The following is a 26,517-nucleotide window of genomic DNA, read 5'->3' on the forward strand; positions in this document are numbered from 1 at the left end:
TTATATCTTTTAATTGGATTTCTGAGCTAAAGCAGAACATTTGAAAAGGGCTTTGCAAAAACAATAGCCCAATTTTCCATGCTTGGAACGGTAAATGAATTTTGATTAGATTTAGTTTATCATTTGCAAAAGCACAAATCTGCTTTGTTTTTTGCATTCATTTTGGGATTTTGTGCAATTTGCAAATCCTTATAACTTGCATCTTCATTAAAGCGTGCTTTTCGAAAGCTTGCTTTTAAAAAGAAAAGGTTTTAAAGAGTTACTAAACAGACGTCAACTATAAACTGTACTTTAAAATCACTTCCACAATGAAAATATAATAATCTTTAAAATAAATCCTACAATGTGTTCTATAGTATGCTAAAGACAATTTAAACATACTATAAAGTGTCTGAGTTTATTAGTGAAGCAAGGGCTGAAGAAACAGCTCAATTTCACAAGTCCACTGTGAAAGTGGTCTAAAGCAGCTGAAGAATGCTACAGTATTGTGCAGGGGGTCTCCAATACTGTACCACAAACTGTTACACATCACTGTATACAGTATATTGCTGTAAAACAGTCTTTAAAATGACTGTAATAATTAGTTCCTCTTATTTTAAAAAGCATGTCTTATTTTAAAAAACATGTCAGTCTGTTAAGGATGCCTACTGTAGATAAGATAGCTTGTTTAGTTGCTAGTAGCTCATTAAGTCTCATCTTGAAAGAAACCAGGTATAAGCTTCAGCAACATGGCTGGGTATCTTGATCCAGATTGCCATAAACCTTTGTATAAAAAGTGCACCCAATTCTCAGTTTTTAACGCACTGCCCTGTAATTTCCACTTGAGTCCTCTACTTCATTTTTCACTGTTGAAAGTCTGCTAGGTTGCCTCTGGTTTGGATTGGGGTCGGCGAACTCTTTTTATGTTAGTATCATCTGTGAATATAACTAGTTTCTCAAATTATTTACAATACAGCTTAAGTCATATCAGTATACATTCTATATCCTATAAACCTATATCATATGTAAACTAGGAAAAATAATGATTAACATTCATCATGCCACAAACCAGAAACACATAATGTCTAGGTATTTGATAAGCAACAGCCCTAAATCCTAATACTATCATGTTATTCTAACATTATTGTGTATACTGTACCTGTATGTTTCCCTACTCTGCAGTAGTCAGTATGTTTTTGTATATTCTGACTCTCATTTGTGTCCCGTGCTCAAAGCACTCATAGAGAAATATAAATAACAGGACAAAGGGCCTTGAAAAATTACAGTATATGAATTTTGTACTTGATTTGATTTCTGTACAGGATGGGTTAGAATGGGTCAATTTCTTCTGCTTTTCTGTCACCTGTGCTTGGTGGAGAGACACAAGCTCAAATTTTAAAGCTGTCAGTCCTTCTAGAACATTATTTCCATCACACTATTCATTACAAAAAAAAGTGCAGATGGTAAGTAGACCTTGGAGGTAATAAGGAAAGCAACTGCCAACAATTTTTAATCATCATACAGTAGCTTACACTGGCTGGTCCCATATGTGAATTCTCCTGGATTTTTATCTTATTTGTACAGTTCTTAACCTCAGGGCACCATTGTAAATGAGTTTTTTTTTTAAACCAGGTATATTCTTTGCTTCCCTTGAAGGATGAAACAGACTTTTTTATTTTGCCATCACCTGCGATCAAAACTGTGCTTATATGTATTACCTTCCCAGTGCTCATATTCCCAGACAAGCACACTATGCTCTTTCTGTTTCAACATCCTTTGAGACTGTCAAGAGAATTCTGTCCAGAGTGACATTCCAAATACATCAGGGATCATCATTAAATTATAAACAGTATATATACTGTACCTCTTTGGCATTGTATTTCTCCAGTGCAGCAAGGGCCAAAGAAACAGCCAGATTTCACAAGTCTACTGCAGTAAATTATATGTAATGTTCTATTTCCTCCTAATGATTTGTTTAAGGGCCCACAAAGATCTTTATGGTTTAATTTTCACCGCTGTATTGTATTAAACATCAGCCTCAGATCGACAGGTGCCCACATAGCAATAAAGAATCATTTTCAGAAGCACACATAATGGGATAATAAACAAGTAAGAAACTAATATTATGCAAATGACATTTGTGTGATGTATACCTTAGAGGCAACTTGGCATGCTTCTCCATCGACAAGTCTTCCATTTTCCTTCCAATATAATGAGAAAAAAATCTGCACAAAAACTATGTGGCTGCTGAAAGTACTCTCTTGTTGAGGCACAGAGTTCAAGTCTCTGGATATTCATTTAGCCCAAAAGCACAATGAGAAAAATAGTACTCAAGCTCATTTTCAGCACAGCAGGGCTCACTGCAGCTTACTGGCAGTCACTGTGCTGCAAATTGCCAGTGGCTCTGCCTCACTTTACTATAAGGATGTTGTCATGGTACAGAATTCATTGTGTTTTCTAAAAATGATTTTCTCGTAATGATGACCAGCAAGAGGTCAAAACTCAAGTGTAATGAATTATTCCATTTGAAATAAAAAGATAAAATGATAAACACTCATAAAAAACACTGCAGCCTTTTACCTTTATCAATGACTTTCAGCTTCAATGGGTGGCCACCAGCATTCAGAAGCCTGGCAACATATAAATCAAACCATATGGCTGCTGACAGCTTAACCAATGAGGCCTTCTGTTAAGCAAAACTGGGGAAGGTTGTCATTTCAAAATGGGTAAGACCCTGACTGAAAGCGGACTGACTACAGAGAGAAAGCAAAGCAGAATCAAACACATGGAAATATGAATGCATGATGATTGCAATCAATTGCATACTCTGTTTAGAATTATTCTGGTGATTGCCAGTTGAGGACTGCTAAAAGAAGCCCACTTCATGCATTTTTTTTTCCTCAGACACAAACCATTTCATTAAGAGAAAAGGCTTGGGGGACTAAAACATTTTTATTGTTACCTTTGAAGAAAAGGATTGGCAATGAAAAGAGTCAGAATTTAATTTTAGTAAGAACAGGTATTGTTACTTTTAACATGAGGCTTAACATAAAAAACACCGGGGCGTACCAGGCAGAGGTCTAAATGAGAACAACCTACCTGTATATTTTTAAATTTATCCTCAGTAAATCACCATAAGGTACAATCGGGACAATCAGGAGACTGATTTTCAAATGACTGTCTTTCGGTGGTTTCTCTCTTGCATAGTAACAACAGATACCAAGTCCTCTGGTATGCGACCCTGGCTGCCTTAGTGAATGCCCTGTGCTATTTCAGCTCAGTGGATGGTGTGGTATTGCAGTAGGACAAGGGGAAGTTGGCAGATCATGCTCACACTACACTCCCCAGAAGCAATGCTTTTATCTGACTAGTCCAACAATAGTGTGGGCTGCCATGTTATACATGGTTTACAGAGTCACCGGACCCAGCTAAATTGCCAAAAGCTGCTGGTGATGTCATGCACTAGGCTTTTAGGGAGTGCATTCAGAACAAGATCCCCTGCTACAGCAGGGCTACAATGGTTTGTACTAAACAAAGCAGGTGGAAAGGGGTTTGCCTCTCCGGAACATTAGGTCTCTTAAAGAACATGACTAACACAAAGTTAAGGAATCAGCTCAAATATCATAACAGACAAAAGACATTGATTAAGGTAGCATGAAGGCGTTTTCCCACCTTCCCCAACTGTGTTTTATCAGTATAAGGTGTCTTTTGATTTTGAGTGATCTTCTTCACACTTTCTTTCTTGAAAGCAGGACTATGCTCTGCCATTCTTACATATGTGACCACAGAATGCAACACAGCAATACAAAGAAACAGTTATCAGATACTTCAATACTAAACTCTTTCTACAGACAAATTCTACAGATTCTTATTAAGTAGACACAGAGACACGGAGCTCTCCTGTGGTTTCTCCAAAAGTTATTAGAAGGTATGGAGTAAGACACAGGGGGGAAACACAAGTAATAATAAGATGTGGATTGCATATTTACAAGGTTTAATTATCTTTCTAAGAAAAATAATTCCTTACTTGTGTCTTTCATACCATTATATACTTATGTATCATGCAGATAATATTGACTTCAATTTCTATCTGACAATTTTACATGACATTTACTTAAGGAGATTAAATCAGGGTTTGAGACACAGTTACATGCATGCAGAAGTGCTAAAATATTTTAACTTTTTTCTTACTACAGCTTGTTTCAGGGTTTTGCCTTCACAAAGTTCTGAGAAATGCAGTTCATATTAATTTAAGACATGCAGCAGTTGTCCAATTCAATTCTACATTTGAGCTGGCTGACTGAATTCAGTGTGTTCAATGTACCTTGTCACTTCTAAATAAGCATTTATCAGCACATCTAATGTTATTTTGGTATTTGTTGTGCTCTCATATTATGCTGGATGTTAGGGTGATTTGACTAGGAAACAAAGGGAGTTAGAACTAATGAAGTTAATTAATTTTACCTACGCAAATTTCCATATTTCCACACACCGCTGGCAAAGCCCTTGGCCATTGAAGTGTCTCCAGGGGGAGAGAACATCTCGGGAGTTGGATCTTGATTATGACACAACACTTTGATATAGCAAAATAACTGAGCAATATGGCTGCGCAAGACAATATACAGTACAAAAGAAATGAAAGAAGAATGGACAATTGAACACCATCAACTCTAAAGTGCCTGTTCTGCATTTTCTACTTATCAAGTTAAGATGTAAAAAGCAAATACTGTATATACTGTATACTGTATACTGTATCTGCATGCATTTACTTTCACACATACACAATATTTACCACTTTAGCTGTGTGAGGTTTTATCATAAATTTGGTGGCATTCAGACGGAAATTCCTCCTCTCAAATTGCAAGGTTGAGTATGGTAAAGATTAATTCATTGATCCATTTACTATCCTCTATCCAATACTGGTTGCGGAAGAGCCAAAGCCTGTCCTGGCAAGAAATGGGTTGAAGGGCCCTTGAAGGGCACCAGTCCATCACAAGGCAGAAACACACACACCAGGGCCAATATTTCTAGAAGCCAATCAACCTACAGAACCAGTATGTCTTGGGACTGTGGGTGGGAACCAGAGCACCCGAAGGAAACTGAAACTATCACAAGGAGAACACAGACAGCACCCCAGGGCCCCAGTCCTACAAGGCATCAATGCTAACCACTGCGCCACTGTCCCACCCAGTAAGGATTACCTCTCATCTAGAAAAACAAGCATTGGAGAATGTTACAGCCTGAGAGCTCAAGCTGTTACAATCAGGATGATCTTTCTTTGGGGCAAACAACTTCAGACCAAGTGATCAGAAGTTTCTTTTTTTTAACGTGCCCATAACCACACCTCAATTACTCAAACACAGCGCACCAGGCAATGCTGTAAGTGACAGGGCTGCTATAGATACTGTAGGCACGAAGAAATGCTGACACTGACACAGTGCTTGCCAAAGAATTATGCCTCCTGTTTTGACAGAAGAAAAAGATCTGATCTGGGCTGGTTCAAGGCCAGAGTTATAAGAAAGCAAAAATGAACTACAGTAAACTGTCACAAAAGAAATCTGAAAATCAGGAAAAATCCAGAATGAATGAAAGCAATCCAATATCACATTAAATGGATATAATACAATAGAGCAGTTAATTTGTAAAACATTGTTGCTTGCTTTTTAAGGGATTTTTTGTGAACTAAATATATCCTTTATTGTGCTCCTACAAAAGACCATATCAGTCAAAGTACAATTCAGCTTGTTGAACAAGTTGGATTTTCAATACAATGTTCTCAGAGAGAATAAGGACAAATCACAACGGTTTTTGTCCTCATTTTATGCAAGGTTTGGCTTTTTGTCAACTGTCTTAATAAAAAGGCTGTACTTCTGGTATAAGTCCTATTAACTCTATTTCACTGCCAACAAAAACAATCAATCTTTGTTGAGAGAAGTGTGACATCTATATACTGTGCACTGATGGGAAGAAAAAGGCAGGACAAACAACAATTTAGTTAACAACGATTGTTGTTTTAAACAAGATTAAAATTAAACTTAACTGCTTATTTTTTATTTTGTAGTACCCTGCATTTAAATTGCAATACTCTTTCATCTCAAGGAATTCACAGGACTTTGTAAGTAAACTGCTTCACAGTTGAGGTATCTTCAGCCTATTGGTATATTCTCATTCATCTAATGTAAATTGCCAGCATGAAAATGAAGAACACTCTTAAAAAACACACACACACACAAGCCACCTAACAATTCACTTTGAGTATTTTAGTAAAAACAAGAACAAAGTCTGAAATAATTTATATTTTGGATAAGGGCAACATAAAGAACTTCACAGAGAAACTGTCCCTAAAGCTGGCCAGTCAGGAAAAGATTATGGTGACAGCTGGAACAAGAGAGCAAGTCCTGCTCATTATCAGTGAAACTGTACTCTCAGGGGGGTACGAACAAGCACACTAAAGAGGATTGAGTCTAACTTCCTCCGGGCATCTTCCACAGAGACACAGCCATGCCTGTCAAAAATGTCAGATGCCATTTGTTAGCTTTCCTCTGTGGTAATGTCAAAAGGTTGTCTACGCAGGGAAAAGGATTAAAGCCACAGCCAAGACATCTGAATGGTTTTGTACTTTTTCAGCACAAAACTAAGCTACAGAAAAAGGCCACTCCAGAAGGCCACAATCGTAGTTGAATCTTAAAGTATTCGAATCTGACCTCCATTCAAATGATAGACCTACAGCAAAATGATCAAACGTGAACTGATCTGCAAATTACAAAGATGCCAATAGTAATAAAAGTATTAAGAATACATTTATGCAAAACATTAAACAGTAATTGCCTTTTTCTTGTTGCTAAAACCTTAAATCAGTGGGAAAAATAAAAGGGTAACCCACAACTTGAAGGAAGGAAAATACTTCAGAGAGTAAATGGTTTCTGATGGTTCCTGTAATGGTGAAATACAGCCTTCACATACACACATTGCAAATGTGAAAAATAGCTTTCGGATCATGCGAAAATTAAACTACAACTTTGAGGTCACTTGTGCAAAAAAAAACATAGGATTTTGAAGAAAGTTGGTATTGAAATGTGGTTCACCTCTCTCACCTGCCTGATTCCCAGACGATAGGCAATGATGCGGTCCACTGCATTAGGGTTCATCTGAGTCCACTGGAGTTTGTAGGCGTACACGCGAGGTCGGTTTTGCCAGAGTGGGTTGTAGGTGTCGTAGTAAAACTCGGGAGGGTAGGCCTTGCCTGTAAAACAAACCAGCAGTTTTACTCTCACACAGTCCTCTCATTACAACTCACCCCAGTTTGCAGTGCGATAATCCACCATCCAGTTCCTTCATCCACAGGAGTTTAACACCAGATCTTTGCTTAGCTAATAATTCAGTAGCATAATTAAAGAGCTCATGATACCAAAAACCCCACCAGCACTGCATGGGAATGTGCAATATTTGACTAACCTTGGCATTAACCTGGTGTAAAGTACATCTGAAAGCTTTTCATTGCCTAGGGATTCATTTATAAAACATCTATCCACCTCCTGTTTTAAGTAAAATGTTGTTTTTTTATATAAGAACACATAATCTGGGTTCTGTAGTTGCAAAGCATTTTCTTAAACGCGTGTATCTAAATCAATAAAGTATCTATCTATTTGTCAGCCCAAGACCATCCCTGGTACTCTTGTATAAATGTCTTTTAGACACGCTCCTGGTAATTTCAATACACTACAACTGAAGCATTCATACTGTAGTAATACTAAATGTATATTGTTTAGTTTAAAGTTTAGTTTAAAACACCTAAATCAGGGAAATTTCAACCTTTTTATGAACGGTTAACCCCACTTCAGGAAAATCCCCTTGAATAAGAAACCCCAATGTAAACAAAACATGAAACTGATCTGAATAATGCCTATCATTATTAAAAACACACCTGTTAAACTTAAAACATTAAAACAGACCTCAAGAGGTCCAAGGAACCAGGGTTCGAAAACTATAACATTAACATAATGATGAAAGAAATCCAAAGAACAATAAAAACAGCCAAGTCATTCCTATGAGTGAAAAACATCACTGTTCAATTAAACGTCAATTGCTGCAAATGACTATGCTATACATTAAAAAGAAACAAGGTGTTTAACAGGCCAAATGTAAAATAACAACAATTACAGTATGTTCTACAGGAGTTCACGTCAGATTCAGATTGCAAAATTAGAACAGAAGAGTCCTAAACAGTAACATTTTGTTTTTCTAAAAATGAAATATAACAGTCTATTTGTTTTAAATTCATGAGTTACAATCTACAATGTACAAAATTTCATTGCAATACTATTGTGCTATGTACATATAGTATCAAGATATCCTTTAACATTTGCAAATAATGTTTCAGGTAAAACAGCCTTTAGGTAGAGTACCTGAACTTCCAGAATTCTTACATATATGTGACTTTTTACATCATACAATACAGTATGTGAAAAATAACACTGGCTGTGGAGTATACAGTATGTAATATATACAGTAGCATACAGTACATAGTCCAATCAAAAGTAAAGAATTCAAAATAATTCACAATCAAAAGAATCTGTGAAGCCAACAAAAAGACCGGGTGTATTATTATTTGCTGTCTTTTTGATATACTGTACATTCTTGGATAATGCAAATATGAGAAGTGACTAGGACCACTTTCAAGATGAGACACTCTATAAGGTGTTTTGTGTTCATGCGGGTTTTCTCCACATGTAGAACTACAATTTTCTTCTGTCTCCCAAAGACATGCTAGCAGGTCGATTGGCTATCCTAAATCGCAGTAGGAGTTGGGCCCATTTTTCATTTAACAGCCCTGTCTGGGGTATTTAGAGCCCAGTATATTTGAGATAAGACTCAAGTGGATAACAAAAAAAATAAAGAAAGGAACTCAGTATAAAAACAACAAAAGAATAATAAAGGATGAAATATAGTGATTTAGAGATAATAATGGGAAACCTTTAGACAATTAAACAGAAATATATTAAATATGCATATGCTAAATGAATATTTCATTCAGGTGCTTGCCCAGGAAAAAAAATGTCAATATGCCTCAGGCTGTCAAAGACAAAATACTATAATAAATATTATTAGTATAGAAGAGGAGGATGTTTTATAGGTATTAGAAGCATTTACGATAAACAAATCTCCAGGGCCTGATGGTATTCTACTAAATGAAGTTAAAGGAAACAAACTATTCATTGACCATTAACAAAACTCTTCCAACAGCCAAGACAACGCAATATCCATCAACTGGAAAACTGAAAATGTTGCAGCCATCCATAGAGCAGTAATTATAGCTAATTATCTTTGCATGTAATGTCCACAAAAGTGTCACTACTATTGCCATTTATTTTGTTAATTCTATTACATGTTAGGTTGTCTGTATCAATAATTAGAACCACACTAAAAGGATCATCTGTATGGCAATAGGATTCCAGGTAACCATCAACATAAATTTAGAAAAGGCACATCTGGACTAATTTGTTGATGGTTCTTTGAACAAGCAGTTGAAGTAATGGATCAAAGAACATGGTATATTTACAATAAAGTTTCAGTTCAGAGGAGGTTTGAAAGCCTGCTAAAAAATTTAAACTCTCAGACTGCAAGTGGTAAGCATTGAAGGCGATGCTTGCTTTTAGATTGAGAGTTGGTTAAGTGATAGAAATCATGAGCAGATATAAGGGGTGAATGCTCAAATTAGAGTGATGTACTTTAATGAACGGAGTACCACAGGGATCTGTATTAGAATAACTTCTGCTCTTAGTTAAATAAATGATCCAGATTCAGGTAGAGTCAGTAATCTTTTTCCGTTTGCACAGCGTTACATGCTGGTGGAAGAAACCAGCAAAAAACAAGATGTATAACACAGAGTTTCTAAAAAGTTTTTTTTGCAGACACATCATTTACATCTTCCAGATACAGTGTGAAGATTGCAATTAGAAGATGCATAGGAGCAATAAGCACTTAAAAAGAATGTTGCTCTAGAATCAGTCTAGAGAAGAGTGACTGGATACATTTTCAAGCTTAAAGGAATGTCCCACTCTGACAGCCGTTCCAGGCTACAAGAACTGCATGCTTTTAGCTGTGAATATGAAAGGGACCTGATTCAAGTATCCATAAACCTGAGGGGTCAACAAATAATGGACCTGTTCTGAATTATCATGGAAAGAAACCAGAGGGCACAGGTGGGAACTCAGGGGACATGCATTTAAATCTGAGATCAGGAGGCACATTTTCACACTGAGGGCACATCGCTACCCACCCATGCTGTCAAAGCTGATACTTTCTAGAAACAAATGGATAAAATTCTTGCATCAATTATCTATTAACAATCAATTGAGATAGATGGGCTGAAGGGTCTTCACTCCTATGTAAAATCTATTTCATTATTGTTTTCATAAAAGTTATTAGATTTTCAAATAAGATGCTATCAAGGGACATGCAGAGTTACACTGGATGTTTTTGTTAATATCTTGCTGCGTTAAAGTTTTATCACTAATAATTTAAGAATGCCTGACATTAGATACAAAACAAAAACCTGAAGCATTCACATTAACAAAACATCTTTTTAAAAGCTCCAGCTAAAACTGGAGATCTGAAAATCCTGATCTTTGCATTTACCTACTGTATAATGTCCACAAAAGTTTCAATGCTGTTTGAATTTATTTTGTTTTATGTTTATAAAGAGAACAAAGATGTCTGCCTGGATGAAAGTCTCGATGGTCTGTTGTTCTTTCACAGGACATCCATCTGTGTTAGATGACTAGGCATGGTTACACATTCAGGAGTCAGTAGGATGCTAACTTTCTGTCATTATTGGCAAAGTGTACCAAATATGATACCGAAGATAAACCTACAGTACAACATGAATCTCATTTCTTTCCTGCTCCTTCTACTCCATCCACCTGCATAGCAATGTAGTTCCTCTGGAGACCTACGGGTCTCAGCCCCCCTCAAGGTCATTTTCCTCAGGGAACCCTACCAACTCTTATCCTCAATCTTGAACACCAGACACAATCACAATCGGTGAGTACAATTTAAGCGAATGAACACATGAAAATAAACAAATTAAATGGGAGGGACTCATTAACAACCTGAGGGTGTGATCAATAGTTTTCTTCTATTGAACTGAAAATGGAGGGGGGGAGGGGCTGTATCTACATATTGATGTGCTTTTGTGAAAAGGCTTTACTAAACTTGGAAGAATGCCCAGCTAATTTATAATGCTGGTCTAACAGCCACTATGGGGAAAATACACCTTATGCTTTCCCTTCTTTTTTATTTTTCACAAGTTTCTAATTCTACTGGCAGGGCAGGTTTTTCGGGTCATTAAATGAGTAGATAATAGACAGCAATGTACAGGATACCAACAAAACACAGTTTCATCTGTGTTTAATTAAAGCTTAATAAAACACTGGTTGCAACAATTCAGTGCAATTTAATCTTGTTTTGATCCCATTTTCTTCACGTGAATTTTAAACGTTCAGTGGTGTACATGTCATTCGACCTTTATCTACATTATAGTGTTTCTACATTCTAGCTAATAACCATGGAAGTGGGATGCAGATAAATAAAAATTGATTATTTATATCCTGCTATTCTTATATACGTTTACCAAATGTGGTGTGCTACATGTAAAGACTATTGTGGGATATCATTGGAGTGAGAGAGTAAAAAGCAAAAAAATATATAAATCTCAATTTGACGACTGTATCCCTTTTCTGTGGGTTAAAAGAAAGTGTTTGGTAAGAGTGTGAGAGTTGAAAATAACCAGACCACCCCTTCATATTGCATCACTTTGTCCAAATTCCTCTCAATTAATGCTTTAATTTTTATGCACTCTGTGAGTTTCCCAGTTTCCATCACAATGTTGCTTGTAAATTCCAATGGGATGATGGTAATACTCAGGTAATGTTTGATGTTAATATCTGATGATGGTCCAGGGTACCTCCAAAGTATTTTACAATAATTACACACAGCATTTTTAACATACTGTAGTTCTTTAAAAGCTAATTCAAACCTTTTTACTGTGTTTTTAGATCACGCTGCACTTTAGCCATACGTAGGCAGTGGGGATTGTCAATTAAGAAAACTAAAAAAAAATTATATGAAATATGTTTGTATTCAGAATGCAACTAGAGTTACATTTTACCACCTGCAGAAGTGAACATTTCTGGACCAGGTTACACAGGTTCTAGCAACTGAAAAAAGGGCCTCACAAGTGGACAGTGCACAACAATTGTGAGATTCACCTGCTGGCTACACGCATTCCAGCTTTAAGCGCAACAGGTGACCAGCCCTGAGTGTCCACTCTCACACTCCAGTCACTCCCTAAGCCTGGTTAATATTCCAATGCCTCGGGTGTTTCTGCAGGCCAGTAAAACATTTGCAGCACACTCCACTACACATTATTCTCTTCCAAGTAAACCCATTAAAGACAATCGTTGGCTGCCAAAGCCCAGTTCCAGCCTCATATATAATTGATGAAAAATATGAAATTTTCAAGTTCACGGCCCCACGGATTCAATATTGCTTTTTCTTGTATTTCCATTAATCTTCCAGTTGCCTGAGCCAAATATATTGCAAATTATGGCTGCAATTCATTTATCTGCCAATCTTGGATGATGCTGAAAAGTGTTATTATCTCTTGATGGTGGGAGGAGGACGATCCCCAGATAATGATCTGTGGAGTGAGGGAGTTTCTCTCACAGAGGGATTCATTCTCCAGAACCTCATTCCCCAGCAGTAGGAGGAAATCGCCAGAGCACAAACACATACTGTATAGAGCAGGTATATTTCTCATAGAAATCCCCTCTGATCTTTACAAACTAATTCATTCATTACTAGCTGTTTTGGCTGCTAAGGGGTTTTTACTCATATTTCATACCATACATCTTATTGTATCTTGTTCCTTTACTGTAAATCCCTTCAGGGGTGTGGGATGAAACTCTATATTTTTTAAGATGACTGTTTTTCTTTTTTTCTCAGAGTATAAAGCAGGTGTAGAGAGGGGGGAATTTAACTTTCTTTCTGTAAATATTTCTTAACACCAATGAATACATTTAACTTTTTAATGTTAACATTCAGTAAGAGAGCATGCAAGTCAAAGAAATGAGATACACAGATCTGCCTTTGTAAAAATCACTTTGGATATTAAAACCATAGCTTAAAAGCAACGAAAAAACTTATACACAAAAAGACTTTGGTATCTGCTGATTGGACTCTAAAAAGTCCATTGCCGTTCATTAGGAGAATAAGGGAGCATATATAACCCTGAACTTTTGTATAAAGTGCATTCAGTTCTACTGTAGATCTATGCCTGAATATACTGTATATTATCACATCCTTTACTCTGTGCTCCTCAGGAATAGTTTGAGACAGGATGTTGTCCATACTGTAGGTACAAGACTGGTAAGATTCCCCTTTCCTGTGTTTGCCTGGCAGTTGTACACTGGCCATGGGAGGAGGTTTCAAAGTTCAGGCTCTGAAGTCAGACATTACCTCTCGTGATGAGGGACAACACACTTTTAGATACAGTATGCAGACTGGAATCACTCACACTGATCATTAAACAATTTCAGGATGTCAAACTTTAATTCTGAAAAGAATACAGTATTCATACTGTACAGAATACTCACTTGAATATTCATTAAATCTAAGAGGATGCAATATGCCTAATGCACAAAAAGTATCAACGTCATATAAGTTTGCACTAACCATTTATAAACACAGAAACATGACTACAGAACTAAGAAGTATTCATATAATTGAATATATATAAATGTGTTCTCTCCTTTACCCCCTTCTACTATAATGTGCGTATTATAATAATGGAACAGCACAGCCCTACATACTGATAAATGCAGTATGTAGTTGCTCGTGTTTTGGTCATTCTGGGCAGAATTAAAGAAAAATGTAAATGAACAGGACTGCTGTTATTTAACTGCTGATTAAATAACAAATGTGGATCAAGTTATTCTGAACCTCTAATAGGGTGACCATATGACTCTGAAATGAAAATTGGTGCTTAATGCCCGTGCGCAGTAAGCATGTAACTCAGATCAGCTGTTCACTATAAAACCAGACCTGAAATGACTCTTTCAAAGAAATTAGTATGACTGTTCAGCTGTTCAGACAGTCTAATCATTGGCAGGGATAGTAAATAACATATTACATGTCTACAACACACAAGCATTAAGCCCCAATGTTTATATCAGGAAAGGCACAATTTTTACAAAATAAGACTTTCAGGACAGCTTTGTTACACTGATGAACAGTGCCATGTGGTCACCTAGCCTTTAAGCATCCCAGTCAATAATATTTAACATTTCATATGCAAGACACAATGTAAGGTACTAACAATACTGTAGTTCAGGTTAGAAAACACTTCTGATAATTCTGCCACAGACTTTTGCCGTGATCTATCTCCAAAGCTAAACCTGATGGAAGCCTGTATATAAATTCAACTAAAATCTGACCAGTCTGTTTATTTTGGGTTTGTTCATTGTGTAAAAACCTACAGTATGCTGTTACAGCAGAAAAGCGTATTGCTATAATCTAATTTCCCTGGTCAGGAATATAAGCCCCTCATTCACATCAGAAACAAGATAAAAAAATATATTATGACTACTTTTAAATTACACAGTACTGCATTGTGCCTCTAACTGCATACATGATGGGCACCACATATGTTTTACAGTCTCCCCTGATATTGTCTTATCCCTGTATGCACTGTACTGTACGTGTACGGAGCTCTCAGAATTGTCTGTGTGCCTTCAGAGAAGCTCGCAAACAGTTTGTGTAAAAGCTTACATCATACTTTTAAATTTTTTACAGCAGTAAATAAAGCCTCAACATCTGTGAACATTGAAAATGTGCCTTGCATGCTTAATTAACTTAATTCCACCAGCAGGCTGAATATGTTAATGTTTTGGGAGTTGTAAGCTCTGAAATGCATGAAGTAACTTTCTAATCAACCTGCATATTTACTACAGCCTATATGGTTTTATAATCTATGTTTAATGTAATCTCATAATTATAATGAATTAAAGATTCCATTGTTTCTTATATTCACTCAATTACTTCTTAATCATATGCAAGAATTTTTAAAACAATATAATTTTACTCCAGAGAAGACTATAATTTATGGAAGGGGAGCACCAGAAGGTCACTACAGACCATGCAAACTTTTCCACCAATGGGCTAATTCATTGTATAGTACTATCTTTAATTAAGTATGCAACGCCACTGCCAGTTAGTCTCTCTAGAGGACATCAAGGTTGCCCTAGAGCAAACATGCATTTTGAATATTTCAAATAAACTTCCTCAATACAGTTGCACTAGAATTTTAAGGGACATTAAGTACAGAAGTAAGGGCATTTAATCAGATATCATACCACCTTCCTCTCCATTCCAAGTATTGTCCTTGGCTCAATGATTTAGTCTTAAAGCATACCCTCACCCAAAGCAGCTCAGTGGCTTTACTATCTTTCAAGGGCAGCTAGACACATCCAAAAGCTACATCAAGCTCTTAATATGGTATAAATAAAAACACGGAACTGATATAGGAATATGAGATCTGCCCATCTTAGAATTCTTTCACTCACCACATCTTTTAAACACACAAATAACTGTGCTCCCTAAAGTGAGCTTTCAAGCCTAAATAGTGCATTGTTGATACTTTAAAAACCCTCACATTATCAATTGCAATAGCAGTATAATTTTAATATTTACATTCTTGTTTGCTTTTATTTCATTTTTGACTACATAATAGCAAATATGGAAAAACTATCTTGTGGTGTTACTCAGAGGGCTGCAGAAAAATCACTGTACAGTATGTAGTGTTTCATTTGTTATATTTAAATATGAACCAAATGTTTTTATCTGAAGCTTCAGGAAAAGAAGTGTACAAACCTGTGGCTTTCAGCTTGACTGGATGAGTCAGAGATGATGACTGCCTATGAGTGACATACATTCCTACTTCATACTGTGTGATACAGAACATGAGAGTATTTTACAGTACATCTCTTTTTACAGTCTATATATCAGAAGACAAAATCTCATATCACTGTCTTCCTCATGAGCTTGATAATGCATTCGGGACTCATGAGAGTGTGAATGTATGAATATTAAAGGGATAGACTTTTCCTTTCTAAAATTATTATCTAGAGAGAATGGGTTAGTTACAATGTGGAACAAAATCAAAGCAACAAATCATTCAGCTTCTACACACTCAACTAACTGTTCAGGACACAGTAGCTAAACTACTTATTTATGCCATTTTCTGGAGTGTGTGGATGATCCCAGTGTGTCCTGTCAAAACTGGAAATCTAGCTGACAAGAAATGCAATGCTGTCAATAGTACACTGTGTTATACAAGTGCTCTCTTTTTGCTTTGATGCACACACAAACTCAGAATAAAAATACCCAGAAAGGCAATTAGATTTGAATCGGGTCATCTTTTTTTTTCTATCTAAATTTACAGCCTCTTGAAAAGGCTCATTTATAACTCCTCTTAAATAATTCATGAGCTGCACAAATAAGCATGTTTTTGTTATTTAATGACATAGGACTATACTTTGTTGATAAATGCTTTGGTCTATTGGTACTAACAAGCATTTTATTCATTATAAGTTTCACAAAACAGGCTAGCTGCCTGTTTTCCTTATTTTAGATTATATCCTCAGCATAAAACAACATGCATTTTATTTTGGAAATACTTGCACTTGAAAAAAATTGGGATACATTAAATCCATAAATCCAAATTTAGTTCCAAATGGCTTTTGTTCTCAGCAAATAAAAATATAATAATTGTGCAATTAACCATCATGTATCTAGCACTTGAGAATTCACAGTATTCACATGAATTTGAAAATCATGTTCCCAAATGGGTTGTGTAATCAGGTCTATTATATGCAGATAAGAGTGAAAGTCCAAAATGTATTGATACATAGCCATAGAATAACATATACAAACTCTTAGCAAGATATTCGAGTGTGCAAACACATCTCTTAAAACGATTACGACTGAGCAGTGTAATGGCCGTCCTTACCTACCAGAACTAGATATTTTCTCTTGAACTGCAGAAGATATGGAAACTGATCTACAACCGTGAAAAGTTTTTCCATGAAATTCAAACACCGGACAAGAATGAGAGCAACACTCAGGAAAACCCGCGTCGATTAACCCACTTAACAAGAGCGGACTATCTGAATTCTGACTTGCCATTGCAGGATGCAAAACCTGAACAGAAATCAGAATCAGTCTGGAGAAAGAGCACATTGGTGGACGGCAGAGTGTTACCTGTGACCAGGAAGCTGCACCTCCCCGCACCGGCCTCGTTAATGATGTCACAGGTGTACTCCCCGTAGCTCTCCCGCTGCAGGTTCCTCAAGATGTACTCGGTGTCATCCCGCGAGTCAAACTGGCTTGAGGTCAGCAGCCGGGAGCCCAGCCTCCACTCGTACTTGAGAACCCGAGAAGGGTAAGCGCGCAGCACCCTGCAGTTCATCACAATATTCCGGCTCAGGCCTTGACGGATCTCGGTGAACACCGGCTCCACGGTGGGGGGGTCTGAGGGGGGGAAACCACAGTTTAGAAAAGCCTGCTCTGCAGCCTCAACTGATAACAATGTATCACCTGACTCTCCCACTGCCTGTTCTTGAGCAAAGCTGATGAGCATTTCCCCCTATTTTTTACATTTCTGGAATAAGAAACATCTGTCCATCTGCCTAGATACCAATGATCATAAGGCATCTTCCACATTTAGAAAATCAGAATTCAACCCATTAGATACTGTAGATGAACTGAAAATCTTAAAAAGAAGCATTGCCCTCAATAGTATATTTAGTATAAGAATATGAGGAGGGTGTCAGTTGAGAGGAGGCCATTCTGTCTGTCTAGCCTCTTTGGTAGTTAGTAGTTAATTGACCTAAGAATCTGGTCCAGATATTTCTTGAAGCTTGTTCCATACTTTCACAACCCTTTGGGTAAAGAAGTACGCCCAATTCTCGCTTTTAGATGCACTTCCTGTATAAGTCGTTTCCTCTTGTGCTCTCTGCTTCATGTTTCACTGTTCATTTTTTCACTTTTTGTTCATTACAGATCCCATGCTTATGACACCATTTTTAAGATGCAGCTACAGTAGGATCGTGGAAAATATACTTTTGCAAAGCTTTAGTAAGAGCAGCCTGTATGAAAGATACACTAGAGTTTTAATGAAAGCAATGCTGAGAAATGAGAAGTTTCATTGCAGGCAATTTATAACTTCACATATCAGTGACTTTCATTTCATCTTCTGTCACGCAGAGTGCATGTATTTAGTCTACCTCACAGTGTGTGTTAAATGCATCCCTGTGTGATGTTCTGTAAAACATTTATGAAAACTTTTTTAACTTTATAGACTAAGTGGGAAAAGTAGCCTCTTTGTTATCCCATATGAAAAGAGATCATGTTGTGCAAAATAAAGAAAGTAATTTCAAAGCCAAGTGTAAAAGCTTTGTGCCTCTCTTACTCAAGAACTCCATGTTCATAGCTCTTCCAAGTGGCACTATGCCATATGAACTAACTGTAGAACAACAGAACACATACTGCTCTTTCAGAAGACAGGTGCCGAGTACACATTCTAAGCGTTGAAATCAAAGCCGTGATGCACTCTCAGACAAAAGGCACCACACAGCCTTGACACATATCAACAACAAATCAGAAACAAGTTCCTGTGTGAGTTTCTATCAGGTTCAGAATGGCTCTTCACAGGCAAATTACCTGGACATTGCACAATCACTTTAACTGTAAAATTATAGGTTCTTGTATTCACATTGTGTTTTCTATCCTTGGTTTGGAGAAAAAAAACGGTATTTGAGCTCTGGATATTGGTATAACCTACAGGCGGGTCTATAAATTATCATATTTTGACATCTAGATATTTAAATAATACACAGTACTGTATATGCTGTATGTACTGTATTTTTTATCATTGTAAACCATAGTGTTAGCCAAATAAAATGATAAAATGAGTTGATATCAAACAGCATTTAAAGAGCATAAAACTTTTAAACACCTTCAAAAAGTCTCTTCAACTCTCTTTACTTTACTTCACTGTTAGACTCTGGGATACGTTTTCAATTCTGTTTTTCTTTAACACAAATACTTTGATGAATAGCAATGTAAGTCAGAATGCAATAAGCAAGTAAATTGTGCATTTGCTTTGTGTTGACATTTTAGCTTTCTCCAGTAGGGTAAAGGTATTATAAACAAAACTGACAAAATGTACCAGTCTAGCAGCTTTAATGTTGCTTACAAATCTGTGCCTTCTGAAGCATTAGTGCAGTTTAGCATTATAAAGCACTACTGCATCATAGCGATCCATATTTTAGCTTTAGATGTTACACTGTTATTTTAAAACCACCATTTATAGCCATTTTGCACCAAATTAAAATACAGTTGGTGCTTTTCAATACAAAAATGCATGAAATAATATGCGATTTGATCTTTTGCCAAGGATGTGTTCATGTGTCAGTTATTGCTTGCGGTACAAATTATACTCATGCAGCTTGTCTCGAGCTTTTATTTACAGCAACTGGGTTGGTTGACCTTTCCAAAGCGTTCAACATGGTTGATCATTCCATTCTGCTGTGTAAACTATTTATTACATTTGAGTCCAAAGTTACTACACTTGTATGCTAGAGTAAGGGATGTATTCTGTTGGGTTGGAGGCACAATATGACACATGCCTGGGGATGTTGATTTGGATGAAATGCTATTTTGTTAACGTGACAGTGATAAATGTGTTTAAAAAACTATACAAAGCATACAGTAGCACCATCTATTATTCTGCAGCTGAGGTAGTTCTTTATGCTGATGCGTTCCCAATCCAATATTTCTCTAAGCTAGAAACAGACACACACTGTTGGGAAAAAAAACAAAACAACAAAAAATCTGGACATCCAATCTTGAAATAAAGCTTAGGTGAAAAGCTGTTGTTATGATGCAAGGTCCGAAGCAGCTCTCACCTAGAATGTAGTGTTATATGCAAGAGTTCAATTAGATAGGAGAAAATGCACCATATTTAATAATGACAATAAGTGCCTTTGTACATTCTGTTTAATCCCAAAGGCTACAAAAAGCACTTAACCTATAAGAGGCAACCCATTTTATCCACCACCGAAGTGCAGGACCTGTTATTCACTAGCAAGCCCACCGCAAAGCAGATCAGGTATAGAAGTGAGAAATTACTTCACTAATTGAATTAAGGATGGACATTAAGGAGGACAGATTGTACAAGCCTAAAGCGTAATTTAGTCAGGTCATCAGGGTGAACACCGTTACTCTTAACAAATAGTGCCACAGGATCATTCATGTCTAGATAAGTCAGAACCTCAGTTTAATGTCTCATTCAAATGATGATACCTCCTAAAGCACTCCTTACCATACGGTGACATTGGATTAGAAATACTGGGTCAGAGAGAAGAGTGCCACCTACTGGTCCACCACATTATGTACAGTAAGCCACTACTGACTAGGCTCAGCCTTGCTTAGTTTCTGAAGAGATTAGGATTAAACAAAGTTGCAAGATAAAAGAAGGGTTGTGAAAGTAAGGACAAAATAGATAGGAAGAGAAAGGAATCTCCTAAACTATAAGGGAAAAAAAATATGTTTCTAAGAATTATCAAATGTCAAGCATCCACGAACAACAAACTAAAAAGGACATATTGTGGTGCCTGCATTCTCTCTAGATGTTAATGTCAAAATCTACCGCCTTTAATTCAGCATCTTTTTTGATCAGGGTGAAGAATGTAAGAAGACTTACTTTTGAAAAATATGTAAAGAAATCTGTTTAGCTGGGGATAATTCATGTACACCAATTGTTCTCATGTATATTTTCACATTGAGAGTTCCATTGGTAAGGTACTGTATAATGGATTTGATATGTGTGGCAGGGAGAGACATGTGGCAAGAACCTTAAATAACCAAGGCAAAAAATATCTTTAGCTTAGTTTCTGTTATACTGAGCATAGTTGCAGAAATAAGATTAAATGTGTGATATAACAGGATGGATGTAACATTTTCCAAATACTTCTATATGTTTATGGAACTTTATAAGCAGTGACATATGAAATGTCAGTGTTTTCCTCTTTAAATTCAAACAAAGATTGCTAGATGTCAATCATTAAGGCATAACTGAATAAAAAGCATTATTTTCAAAGGCTGTTCTGGAAGGTCAGAATTTCTCAGAGTGCAGTCAGTGGCCCAAAACCAGTTTCTAAAATGATTTCATGAAAGGAAATTAGATTGGGAATTGTGTTGGTGCTACAGAGATGGTATATATTACTTGTTTACTGTAATACAGTACTGTATATATATTATGCAGCGACGACATCGACTTCGAGAACCAAGCCCTCGAAATGTACTCATTTTTCATCAACAGAGGATACGCCAGCAGTGTGATTAACAGGGCCCTTGCCCGAGCCAAAAACACCCCCCGGACCATCAACCCGATCAGGAACTCCCGTCGTAACAACCGCATTCCTTTGGTGCTTCCTTACCACCCTAACACACTTCCTATCCCCAGGACCATTAACCACAACTTTTCCATCCTACAGGATGATCCCTCCATTGGGGCCCTCTTTTCTGATCGCCCTATCATCTCATATCGCCGACCACCTAATCTGCGTAACCTCCTTGTCCACAGCTCCCTTGACCGCCCTCAACAACCATCCACACCAGGCACTTTCCCCTCCAACAGAGCTCGCTGTATCACCTGCAAGTACACAGCCACCACCACACTCATTCAAGGCCCCTCAGGACAATTCCGCATCACCCAGACAGCATCTTGTACCTCCAGCAACCTTATTTACTGTATCTCTCGCAGTAAATGCCCAGCCATCTACATTGGAGAAACATGAAGGAGACTCGGAGACCGCTTCAGAGAACACGTCAGGGCTGTGAAGATTAAAGATCTCTCCAAGCCCATTGTTTCTCATTTCACCTCTAACGGCCACGACCACTCTAATCTCTCCGTCTGTGTTCTCAAAGACGGTTTTCCGAACTCATACTGTACATCAGAAAGACCACCGAAACTAAAATTATTCTGCAGCTAGGATCAAACATTCTCCCTTCCCTTAACGACAGATTACTGTTCTTTTAAATTTTCTCCATTCATTGGAAGTTTCATTTCACACCTCTCTGCACCCATTCTGACTTCACACCTCTTGATTGGCCTCTCTTTCTGTCCCCTGCTCCCGCCTCTCACTCCTCCTCCCTCCCAACCTTTGTTCTCCCGCTACTTTACCTTTGCCTACTGCCCTGTCTCTCTCACACCTGAAGAAGGCTCCACGGCCGAAACGTTGTGTTCTCTTTCTTCTTTTTTTCAGCATGGAATAAACCTATTACTTGTTCCTTTGCAGTACTGTATATATATATAGTTTTATAATATAACTGCTTTTTTAATCTAAGGTTTATGTAATTTAACTGGTTAAATATAAAGCACATTTGACTGCATGAAGAAATACAATGGTGTCACATAACCCTAGCAAATTAAATACATTCTTAAAATGTAAATACTGGATTTAATAATAAGAAATAATAATTTAAATTTTTGTATAAGTGTAAAAAGCATATAAGTTATAGGTTTCTCTCTAACATATCTCTCTAACACTTACACTGAATAGTTAACAGTGATCATTATGTAAGGCCATAATAGTTTTAGTGTTAAAACCTTTAATCAGAAAAAATGCTAATTATTTTTAAATTATCACTTTAGACAGATAAGCTACTTGATCTCTGATCAGACTGATAATGTAATTAACAGGTGTCAGAGGGAGCTTAAATGAAAAGCTTGAACTTTAAAAGACAAGCATTTTGCCCCAGTCATTTCAGTTTCTCTAAAAATTAAACATTTATATATTACTTATTCTACATGATTAACTGTCTCCTGCTGTCATAATTATAGTTCGATATACAGCATAGTTCAATACTGTCAAAGTTCCACAGAAATTATACAAACTCCTGCTCCTCATCTGCTTGACTTACAGTGAGTAGAGAAAATAGAACCTGTCCTTACCTCCCATCACCTCACCTTCACTGGTTCAGACACAAGCATGCAATCTCACACCCCTCACAAATCTGTTCCCTAACACTGACGGCACCATGGTCACAGATCTCTTCTGATGGGAAACCTTGGGAATATCCAATCACATGGTGTCAGTAGTCAACCACTGCAGCCTGGCTACCCTAATAAACGTGTTTCAGACCTTGGAACCACTTTGAAATGCTTGGCTCCCTGACTCATGCTGAGTCCTTGTAACATACACCTTCATCTAACGATGTTACCTTTTAATCAAACCACATTCGAAGACATGTATCAACTACCAGGCATGCTGTGCTGACTAGCTTATCATACCATTGTTGTCCTGTGATTTCTAGTCTCCAATCAGTTTCCAAAACTGCATCTTTAAAAACACAAAAGCCCGACTGATAACATCACAACAGTTGGCATGAAACAGACCTTTATTTCCTAAATAAGTGAATAACTGAGCTTTAAATCCTCTTTAGAAGAGTTGCATACAGTACTTAAGAAAATAATAAGTCAAGCACGCTGTTCTCATTTTTAGTTTTCTTGTGTTTTTAGCTTATCTTAAAAAATGAAGGTGTGCCAACAAATGCATTCTGAAGTAGAGACTACAGCAGGACCGAAATTATCAATTACAATACTGTACCCCTTGGACTATACAGTATATCTGAGGGCATTACAATACATACAGTATTTGAAAGCTCCATGAATGAAACTGTACTGTATACAGTATACACCATAAAAGGGTATTCTAAACAACTAGACATACAGTCAGTAGCCTAAGCACAATATTTGAGCAATCTCGTCAACTCCCTGCTTTCCTTCACTGTCTTTCCACATTGTGGCATTTACAGAAGGCCAATGGCAAAAAAAAGCTCTTAAAAGAGAGCACATCCGTTCTCTAATCATCTAATCATCACTGGACAATAATTTCCAAAAAAAGCCTGTGTATTGTGACCAGGGATATTGGACTGATATCCCTGGTCATGAAAAATCACAGCCGTGAACCCCAGTGTCCTTGTTAAACTCCACTCTAGGCTTGTACAATCTGGCCTGCTTAAAGTCCCCCCTTAAGTCACATTGTAAAGAAATTTCTGACTTCTTCACCTTATCAGCCATTGTGGTCAGGCAGGTAGTGTACAGTTGTTTCTGTGCATTATCCAGGTGTGCACTGCACTTCTGTGATGGATAGAATGATGACTGTACTACATGTAAAGCACTCAAGTATTCTTAAGAGGAAAAATGCTGAATACTGTAAATGCAAGGAATTATTATTTATTGTTATAATGAAAATAGCAGAGTTGTGTTTATGTGGAAAATATTAATTTTACTTTTACTACCCACAATGGTTTTATCTCCAGCTTCATTACAAAATCTTTGTACTTTCATAACTACTTTCAGCAAATTAAACCAAAATTTTGCTTTGGAGGAAAAGGTTTCGAAAAAGCACCTTAACGTTGGTTTTCTTCCAACAAATTATAACTGTAAGAAAAGTATCCCAAATACATGTGTACATTTTCAATAAGTTTGACTTTCATCAATTTCTACTCTACAAAAATTTAAGAATCTTGAAAAGTGAAAAATATCAGATCGCCTAGTTCTAATTTTCTGCTCTGGGATGATACTCCTTACATACTAGTGTTCAGATGAGTTCTTGTGAGTCCCAGGAGTAGTAAACATTTTATGCTTCCTTCTTTTTAATGTGCCATCTTCAAAAAAGGCTTAACTTCAAAGAGAATCACAGGAATCAGCTTCTTTAACAGTGTTACTTATGTACACACAAGGTAAGCCTGTGAATTCTTAATCCAAAAGCTGTGTACCTGCTAAAGAAATCCCCCCACAAGAAACATAAGCATCTTGTTAGATAAATCTGCTACACAGCAGTACTAGGCATAGTACTGTACTGCACATGCAATCTTGTCCACTGCCTAACAAGATCAATTTATGTTTTGCTTATAAGACAAAAGATCCATAAAAGAGTTCCAGAGGTTAAAAGTGCAAATAACTTCAGGAAGTTGAACAGTGTATATATATTAGCAGAGGCGCAGAAGCTAGGAAAACTGCTAAAAAAGCCCAATGCTGGAACAAATAAATGTTAATTTCATGCTGGAAAACAGAAAATCCCATTTCCTGTTTGGGAGAGAGGGAGAATGAGGAAGGAAGCAGGAATATGAGGTCTAGTAGTGGTTATGGAGGGCAAAAAAGAGAATGTGATAATGTATACAAGAGATGGGAAAGAGTGACCTGAAAAGTGGAATTCTCTGAGGTGTGTTCCAAAGGAAGTTTGAAAGTTAGAAATCTGTCAATAGAGAGACTTAGGAAGCAATTAGTTGATTACTGAGAACTGGAGGAGGATGTGAGCATAGCTTAAGGATAGATTTTGGCTTCTAAAGTCTTTCTGGATTAAGAGTCCTAGAATCCCTGTGAAAGGATGCAGACAAAAAGGTTAATCATGACTGCCAGAAGGGATGGGGGAAATTTTTGGCCATTTCACCATGACAGTGTGGTTGTCAGAAACCTGGACGAATCGAACCCTAGGACACCACAAAGCAGGCTCATTAATTTTGAACTGTACATTATGTCACGCCGCTTTTCAATGAACAAAGACAGATCACTTATGATCTTAGAAAATACTGGTATTATATTCCACAAAGTAGAATGGCTGAGAGTTTCAACACCTTCTGTTTCATCCAAAAGATGTACAGTATCTCGGCAATCATTTACAAACTATCATTGTAGTGCCAGTACGATTCAGGGGTGTCTAAGGGTAAAGGGAATACATAATTATCAATCAGTTCAGCCTCAGTTCTGCTCCTAGACCAATTTAAGCTTCCAATATTTACAATATAAACTAATATAAACACTGGAATGGATTTTTTGTGCTTTTCCCAGAATCAAGATTAAAGTACCATCAACCATCTGGGACCTCATATCCCCGGGACATCATTGATAATTTGACAAAAGCATTTACAAGCCCACCCCAAACACTATCTGAGTCTGACTGGAACTTCATCAGAACACGAAATGCCATTCCTTGTGCCCAGATTTGAGTTCTGATCAAAGCAATAAGGCATCAGCAACATGGTATTTGCTATAAGGGGATGAAACACCTGGTCATGAATCTGTGATTTTTTTCTGCTTGATCTTATATAAACAAGATTAGGTGTACTAATGATTTTTATCTTAATTTGATTACATTTTGATAAAATATCTTACATTTTAATTTAAATGTGAATTAAACAGCTTGAAAGTGACAGCAGTTTTGTTACAGTATGTGCCACGTGTAGAGTTTCTTTCCTGGAGAGCAGACAATGAGGCACAGTTTGTATATACAGAAGTTCACAGGTTGCAAATAATGTAAAGATATCCACATAATGTATTCAAGAGACTCTTTGGCATTTTACTCTAATGTACAATTTCATTTGGCTACCTTTGAAGCAAACCTACAGATG

At 37.0% G+C, this 26,517-nt stretch overlaps 1 protein-coding gene across 4 annotated transcripts in view; it reads right to left on the reverse strand.

Moving 5' to 3' along the window:
* The window catches only part of mdga2a (MAM domain containing glycosylphosphatidylinositol anchor 2a), a 210,504-nt gene that overhangs the window by 48,995 nt on the left and 134,992 nt on the right, over nucleotides 1-26,517 (reverse strand). For 2 of the 4 annotated variants that reach the window (XM_015350566.2, XM_015350564.2), the window contains exons 9-10: nucleotides 17,299-17,568; nucleotides 7,074-7,222 (exon numbers count right to left, since the gene is read on the reverse strand). In XM_015350566.2, coding sequence (XP_015206052.1) covers nucleotides 7,074-7,222; nucleotides 17,299-17,568 — 419 coding nt within the window. Of the gene's footprint in view, nucleotides 1-7,064; nucleotides 7,223-17,298; nucleotides 17,569-26,517 lie in introns of all 4 variants that reach the window. The other 2 variants (XM_015350565.2, XM_015350563.2) reach the window with 1 other exon arrangement.

The sequence above is a fragment of the Lepisosteus oculatus genome, chromosome 8 (genome assembly GCF_040954835.1).
Source record: "Lepisosteus oculatus isolate fLepOcu1 chromosome 8, fLepOcu1.hap2, whole genome shotgun sequence".
In the NCBI taxonomy this organism is placed as follows: domain Eukaryota; kingdom Metazoa; phylum Chordata; class Actinopteri; order Semionotiformes; family Lepisosteidae; genus Lepisosteus; species Lepisosteus oculatus.